This window comes from Rosa rugosa, chromosome 5 (assembly GCF_958449725.1).
Source record: "Rosa rugosa chromosome 5, drRosRugo1.1, whole genome shotgun sequence".
Lineage (NCBI taxonomy): Eukaryota > Viridiplantae > Streptophyta > Magnoliopsida > Rosales > Rosaceae > Rosa > Rosa rugosa.
In genome coordinates this window covers 29585923-29594139 of record NC_084824.1, presented here as the reverse complement: position 1 = coordinate 29594139, position 8217 = coordinate 29585923, and the positions used below count along the sequence as shown (strand labels likewise).

At 38.0% G+C, this 8217-nt stretch overlaps 1 protein-coding gene across 2 annotated transcripts; it reads left to right on the top strand.

Moving 5' to 3' along the window:
• Positions 1 to 6001: 6001 nt before the first annotated feature.
• On the top strand, positions 6002 to 7918 carry LOC133712878 (glyoxylase I 4-like). 2 transcript variants are annotated; one of them, XM_062138989.1, is made up of 4 exons: positions 6002 to 6141; positions 6235 to 6459; positions 7068 to 7158; positions 7541 to 7918. In XM_062138989.1, exons 1-4 carry the CDS (start codon positions 6055 to 6057, stop codon positions 7612 to 7614), a joined length of 477 nt encoding a protein of 158 aa, XP_061994973.1. In that variant the 5' UTR covers positions 6002 to 6054; the 3' UTR covers positions 7615 to 7918. The 2 variants fall into 2 exon arrangements, with proteins under 2 accessions (XP_061994973.1, XP_061994974.1); XM_062138990.1 differs by lacking the exon at positions 6235 to 6459 and having other exon boundaries at positions 6019 to 6141.
• The last annotated feature ends 299 nt before the right edge of the window (positions 7919 to 8217 follow it).

The window sequence follows — 8217 nt, the reverse complement described above, 5'->3', positions numbered from 1 at the left end:
CAGTGACCGATCTGGTTCGTCCTGAGTAAGAGAACCAGCCAACTACTCTGTAGTCCTTGTGACTACAAGTAGCGAAAGTGTCCATTTCCTGGCTCTGAGTCTCCTATGACTGGTTCACTGTCTGTACTTACCTTTCCCCGACAAACATAGGAGCACAGCCCCCTCCGGAGGTTCACGGTTATCGACACCGTGGGATCCCTAGGAATCAACGCGTCTAGGTCCCATTCACTTTCAGGTCACAAACATACAAAGGGTACAGTATCTCAACATGCAAGTCTAGCCTCGGTTTTCGCAATCAACAATTATCAGCTCTGAAAACACATGTATCACGAGGCATCGACTGATGAACAACCAAAAACGTTCTTGCAGGCAACATACTATCATAGTATAGCAGTTCACATATACTGAAAAACCTCTAACAAGGAAGGGACAGCTCACCCTACCTGGAATTGGAGTGCTTGCCCACGTTCGGGTTCGTTCCCGGCTTTCGATCCTTTATCCAAATCCAAGTGCACACGCTCGGGTCCTTTATAATAAAATTAAACCAATAAGTAACTTGACTTCATTATACTCAACTAACCGAGCAACCAAAACATTTACTTAATTTCCTTATAGTCCATCGGATTATCCTTTAATCGAACAATGATCTAGAACTTGTGTTTATAGAATTTTCCTTTAGTTGATAAATTCTATTATCCATTCCCAAACAATCCAAATCCAAATGATATAGCATTTGAATCATTTAGGATATGGTGATTATACTTAGCACTTTCACCTTCATTTCTTTACCCTTTTTACCTTAAGAAAACAAATGGCAATTTCCATTCCCGAACAATTCGTTTAACATAGTAAGCTCATTCGGGATATGGTGATCACACTTCTTCCCATACTAAAATTTCGGTCAACCGGTTTGACCTCATTTTATTTAGCCTTTAAACCCTAAGCTATTAAATAGCAACCACCATTCCCGAATAATTTCATTATATGATAATTCCGGGAAATGGTAGGTTTGGAATATTTCTATTCACGGACCTTAAATTGAACATTCCACATATTAACTCACTTATCCAAAACCGGTCCATTCTTATTTATAATTTTTCTCATGCAATTAGCCAAATCACGGCTTTCATAATTAAATCAACAAGGACAATTTCCTATCAATTCCAATCCACTCAACAACATATCCATATCACCATTTTAACACTTTCCCATTCATGAGGCTACAAACAACAGATTACAACCACCACAGTTTCACCAACAATAGATTCAAAACCCAGACCCTTACCATTTCTTCTTTTCCAAACATGGATTCGATTCAAGCCAGCTGCTTTTTCCACCACCATGAATCCATTCAGACCTCTAGCAGAAAACAATACAATCAATGCTCAACACTCAACCAGTTCCGCATCCAGAACAGAGTTCGGAAATCCTTACCAGTCTCCAATACCAATTAGGCTGAACCAACGGTTTATCCCTCCTCCAAAACCTCCAAAACGCATACTCCATAATCCTCACATGTTTCAAATTAAGGCATAGAGTTAGGGTTTTTAATCTAGACCAAACCAGAAGCTCCAGCTAAAAGGGGAATCACGAAATTACCTAATCAAGAAGTCCTGATGATTTCCGGCGACCGTGAACGACGGAGCTATGGTGGTCCACGCGCGCCTGTGGCGGCGCGTGAGGCGCGTGCGGTGGTTCTAGTCGGAGCTAGAGGTCGGAGGTCTAGGGCTTTGATAGATCGTGAAGTCCTGATTCCATCCTTGGAGGTGGCTTCGCTCGTTTCGAACTGGAGGCCGGAAAACGAAGACATGCAGAGCTAGCTACGAGTTCCGGCGAGCTCATAGGGCATTTCCCGGCGTCGGAGATGGAGGCTACGGTTCAGATTTCGCTATCTCGGGCTTGCGGAGTCTGGAAGTGGTGTCGATGTGTCGAGGTGATGGTCGAAAATCGACGAACGAGGAGGGGCAGTGGTGTTGCGGCTGTGGTGGTCGGGTACGGTGACGGTGGGTGGTGCAAGTCGAAGGGAGGCTCGAGTTTGGTCAGTTTTGGGTGCTGGGTCGATTGGAGATGATGGTGTGGTGAGATGGTGGCCGGAGATGGTGTTCTCCGGTGGTTACAGAAGGAATCAGAAGGGAGAGGGAGCGAGAGGTCGGGGTTTGATGCATGGAGTCGATCTCTCATGGGTTTGGGTCGGATTGGGGTGGTGTTTCGATTGGTGGTAGCGGTGATGTGAGGTGATGGCCGGAGATTGGGTTTCCGGCGTTTGCAGAGGGAAGGAAAAGAGAGAGTGAGGTCGGGGGAGAAAGGGAGAGATGCGGCCGAGAGGGAGAGGAGAGAGTTTTGGGGCTTCTAGGGTTCTCTAACCCTTTTATACTAGTGACTGAGAAATGTCAGATTTGCCCTCACGTCAAATTACGTAATACTCCTTGCTGATCGCTTTCGGGTTTTCGGGCTCTTAACTTTTATTCGTTTTTCACCAACGATTTCTCTAACAGACTCAATATTCAAATTCGCTACAACCCAATTCGTATCCTATTCCAATTTACTTCGACAATTTGTCTCGATAAATTCTAGTAACAATTTAGGCCCAAATAAAAGAACATTGGCCCAAACTTAAATCACATGGCCCAAATTAAAGAATCTCGTCACCAAAGAAATCTTCAAACTCAACTCCTTCACTTGAGTGACCTCGTGAAAAATCTTATTGGTGAAAAATTTACCTTCAAAAATTAAACAAAATTTTCGGGGGCTCACAGTAATCAATACCTTAACGGTCATCAATTTGGCTGAAAATTTGCAGAGATGATCTATACACTAGTATCTAAAAACTGAACGGTCGAGATGTGGATATGCGACCTAAAAGCGACCAAAAACTCGAAGTTCAATCCGTAATTTCAAAGCGAAACCTCTAGATAGGATCTATATATATATATATATATATATATTTTCCTTCTAATTTATCATATGAATCGGACATCTAATAGAGTACGCGGATGCCTATACTATGAGGGTTTAGAAGGAGTGCATGTACAATCACTCACTCTCAACTCAACTAGGTAATAGATGCATAAACGTACAGCTAATCACTTTGATACTCTACCTAGTTATAAGATCGTGCACACAAATACAAAGCAAAACAACAAAGTGCCAATGTTTAAATTATCTATCATTCCAAAAATATGGAAGCACTTCTGTGTCTCTGTATATATTTTCAATTTTTCTTTTAGTTTAGTCTCTTCCTTTGAGCGTGCGAACAAAACTTCGATCAAAATGATTTTTTTTTTTTTTGATAAGAGATGGGGTAGCAAGCCACCTTGGTTACGTTAGCGAGTCAGTAACACACTCTGCCAGTCAGTATTTGGACTGAGGTCCACAAGGGTATTCCAACAAATTAAGCCAGACTAGTCCTCTACTGTAAGCGCACGAACTCGAAGCCTCACAAACCTACTGGCCAGAAACTAGTGGGAGTTAGAACTAGAACGCTAGACATGGAAGTTCCACTATAAGCCACTCAACAAACTTTTTTTTTTTTTTTTCCCGAACAGAAAAGGAAATTACAATGCAAATCCTCCGCGCGGCCAAAGTTAAGCAAATCAAAATTAAAACCCAAGGAGGTATCACTAGGAACACCTCCAAACCAAATCTTCGAGGAAGAAAGCTTATGACCAATTGAAGTTATCGCATCCGCCAAGAAATTAGCCTCACAAAGAACTTAAGAAAATGTGATGGAATCAAAATGAGCAGCAATAAATATAGAATAATCCATATATAGGATAGGGAAATTATATGGGGCCTCAATGAGGCCTAAGATTTGTGGCCTCAAATCCTATGTGTCATGTCATGTAAGCAAATGCATTTTTTTTAATTCCACATAATATATCTTGCCACATCATATTATTGCAACGCCAACTTTACCCTTTTATATTTCCTTTTAGATGTTAGGAGGTGAATCAATTACATTAATGAATTTAATTAGGTGATGAAAAAAATATCAACTATTAATTATGTACTAATTTAGAGATATGTCTACAAATTATTTGATCAATATTTTTCTTCATTTAATTAAATTCTTTCCTATAATTTTTCTTTTCAAATAGCATTAATATATTGAATTAGGTGTCAAGAAATAGACATTAAATTTTCTTTCCAAATATTGATTAATTTCATCCAAAAAAATAGCATTAATAAATTGAATTTGGAAAATATGTATGTTTAAATTAAGAGGTAAGAAAAAATTCCATGTTAGTAGCAGTCATTAATTATCTTCTACAATCTAAATATTAGGGAAAAAACAAACAAAAAATAATAAACTCAATTTTAATGTTTAAACCCTACCTACATAAAGAGAAAAAAAAATGAACAAAAGAATATATAATAATCATATGAATATGTATTTTTCACGTACATTATATTTTCAAAATTTGCAGGAACCCAATAAAGGTTGAATTTATATACATGTGTTATGCAAATCTTTTGTTCGAATGTATGTGCAAATCTATTGATTGAATTACATGAAATTTTTTCTGTTCTTGATTGAAGAAAAAAAATTATTGTTTAAATCAAAGTATGAGTGTAATGAAAAGGAAAAATGAAAAAAAAAAAAAAAGCCAAAATAATTTTTTTTTTTTTAGAAAAAAGCCAAACTAATTTAGGGTCATTAAATTTTGGAAGGATAAGATGGTCTTTTTCTCAAGAATTACATAACATGATCTAATAAATAAGTGACTTGTGTAGGTGACATGACATGACACCTAAGATTGAGACCATCAATCATTTTCCATATAGGATAATACTAAATTAACATTTCTGTGTACCAATAGAATCCAAGGATTTATAATATGCTTTCTTGCGTTGAGATGCCATCACCAACTTGGGTGAATTACTCTTAAAAAAAAAAAAAAAAACTTGGGTCAAAATCTTGCAAAATCTTGTAAAAGGATCGTTAGATGTGACTTGAAATCTTGAATGATAATTGCAGGACAGAGCATAAGAGCATATGATTGGCCTGTTGTTCTGGAACCAAATTTTTATAGCTATCTAAAGGGGCAAACTGGGAAGCACATTATTCATAAGGGAGTTAATGTTTATCAGCACAGTAAACCTCCTCTGCACTTTTAAATTTAAATAAAGATTAGCTTGACAGAGAAGAACATATAAATTGTGGGGCATTTTAATTCTGATTGAAGGTTCACTGTGAAATCAAGCTGCTGGCTAGCTGCTGAATTAAAGGCTGTGTCATCGGGTTCAGTGGGTAGTAGTGACGGAGGGAAATGTGCAAGAGGAGAATCTGGACATTCGCTGGAAACTCAACCTAGCTAGCTAACAATGTGCTTGCCATAACTTTTTACCTTGCGCAGCTAACATTACAAGAAGGAACGTTGGCACTAATACAGTTTGTTTTCATTGTAGTAAGGAGGAGGAGACCACGATTCATTGTTTGTGGTCCTGTGAGAAAGCTAAGAAGGTCTGCGAGTATTCATTTCTGCATGGTGTGCCCAAGGTATGGAGGGAACCCACTTTTTTAGATTCGTTCACTCATGTGGCTGCTACATCTTCAAATTATGAAATGCAAGTTTTTGTAGTTGTTGCTTGGCTGGTACGGAAGAATAGAAATAACATGAAAATGGAAGAATAGAAATAACATGAAACATGGAGAGAAGTGTTTTATTTTTATTTTTATTTAAAAAAATCTTTAACCCACCCCACCCTTACATATGTTAATGAGAATCAAACTCACGACCTTTACAATATTAGAATTATAACTTATCGGCACGTCAAAACTCATTTAAAACATGGAGAGAAGTGTACTGAGGGGCAGCAAGTCATTTTAAGTGCCACAGGGTGCAGGAACAGGTGCAAGCCATTTTTAAATAATTAAAAACCTGTTATCTTTGAGTTTAGTTTTAAATAAACTATTATTTTGGGTGAGACTGTTAGCTTGGATTCCCGAATAACAGTTCCGAGCATAGTGACTGTTAGCTTTGATTCTCGAATCACAAAGCAAATATTTAACAACCAGGTCACTGCCTCCAAAAAGCATACGAAAAAGGAGAAATGGCAGCAATGGTAGCACGAGTAACTCTGGATCACATTGCCAGACAATCCAACGACATTAGGCGCCTCGCCGATTTCTACATAGAGGTTCTTCAAGCTTCAAGCTTCAAATTTCTTATTTCATTTTAATTACTTTCAGCAAGCTAGTTTGTAACTCCTTCATCAAATTAAATAGATCAGACATTTGGATTCGAGGAGGTAGAGAGCCCAAAGATTGGGCCACTCAAGGTAATATGGCTGAGTTTACCCTCAGGTTTTACTATACACCTTATTGAGTCCAACCCAAGTTACCCACCTAACCAGAGGAACGACACATCACCGGGAGCCGACCCAGCCCGTATTCCCAGAGGCCACCATATGTGCTTCTGTGTCTCCAATTTCGAAACCTTTGTGCAAACACTCAAGGTTTGATTCTGTTTTTTTTTCAGATTACACTTTTGGATTCTGTGTGGTTTTGAGTTCATTTGATCTTATTACTACTATAGTACTATTTGAACCTTTCTTAACAAGATGAGAAAGTGGTATATTGCTAGACCTCATGCATCACCTAATAGAAAGTCAACGTTTATATCTCCCTTTCTTGCCTAGTTATTTGCTAGAATGAGTAATGTGGAAAAACATTCCGTTTCCTTTTTTGTCTATAGGAGGAGCATCATATCACAGGTCTCTTTCTTTTATTTTTCTCTTTTTGGTTTGGTCTAGAAAAGAACATTGGAATCAGAAAGAGTTTTGAATAGGTTGGGGCCTTGTTATTGTTGAGAACATAGATTCTTTATGGGAAAATATGGACCTTGCAGCTGTATTTATGAGAATTTTGGCCTCTCCAATCATTACCAGTTTTGATTATGAAGCTCAGATTACTATATCAGTTAGAGGGGGACAAAGACCTTACTTAATTGCCTCTCCTCTAGATCAACCAGGGTTCAGAGCTGTGGCATTTCGTTTCTATTATCTAATCTTTCTTCCTCTCTTAGCTAGATGGGAGTCATCTGAGTCGGAATATGGTTGTGCAGGAAAAGGGAATTCAGATTGCTCATAGGCCAGTTCAATTTAATCCAAAGGGCAGTAAGAAGATCGACCAGGTCTTTTTCTTTGATCCAGATGGTAAGCTTTTCTAATCCCAATTATTCTATTATATGTTGGTTTCAACCAACGGACGTTATTCGAGAGGGGTGTTACGATTTTGTATGTGTGCTGTAATTGCAATCTGTATATAAATATTAATGCCTCATGAAATAATCTACCTTCCTTCAACTTGCACAAAGTTGAAAGTAAGCCATCATTTCTTCGTTATTCTAATGAGTTGCTTGTTCAATTCAGCGTTGTACATCAGATGGCGATATAATGGACTTTATTAGTGTATCCATCATCACACAGCCATACTATTATTTATTAAGAGAAAGTCCTTGTTTTTTCGAAAGGGAGAAAGTTTTTGTTGCCGCATGGGAAAGAGTCTTCTTAGTTTCCTACGTGCTTTATTGTGCAGGCAACGCTTTGGAGGTTTCCGACTCCACCTCCACGGCACTACAGTGGAGTGCTCGAAATGGTAATGCAAATTGATGTGAAGCAGACGATTAATCAATACATTTTCATAACAATAAGCTGCATCCCTTCATTTATATATGCAGTTGTAGTAACTCGGGTGTCGTTTTATCTATGATGTTAATATGTCCATTTGTGTCTGCTTTGGTATTCATCGTAGACAAAAGATGTAATTTTAGTTCTTATATTGAACTCTACTCATGTTTCTCTCGCCTTATTGTGGCTACGAATTATATATAAACTTATGGTAGAGAAGAGACCACCGTCTTTCTCTACTTTGTTGTACTGCAAGTTTTATTGCTTGAATGTATGTTATGCTATATGTTTGGTCTGTGGCCTGATCTACTTTATTTTGAGCATCACAAACAGTGCTACCCTAAAATTTGTTCAATTAATCACGGTAACCTGAGCTAATTAATTATAGTCTTATAAGTTTTTTAATTAAGAACCACAACTATGTTTATTGACAAAAGACTCCCCTTTTTTTTTTTTTTTAAAAAATGGGCAGAGGACCCAGTCTAGCTGGGAGCCTTATTGCTACATCTGAGTGTATTATAGAATGATAAAGAGTACAGTGAGGGCACATACAGCCTGAACCCATTAGAACATTACATTGATCCT

Coding starts and splice junctions, on each gene's coding strand:
- LOC133712878 (XM_062138989.1), top strand. CDS start 6,055: ATGGCAGCAATGGTAGCACGAGTAACTCTGGATCACATTGCCAGACAA. Junction 6,142..6,234: donor TCGCCGATTTCTACATAGAG/GTTCTTCAAGCT, acceptor TAAATAGATCAG/ACATTTGGATTCGAGGAGGT. Junction 7,159..7,540: donor CTTTTTCTTTGATCCAGATG/GTAAGCTTTTCT, acceptor TTTATTGTGCAG/GCAACGCTTTGGAGGTTTCC.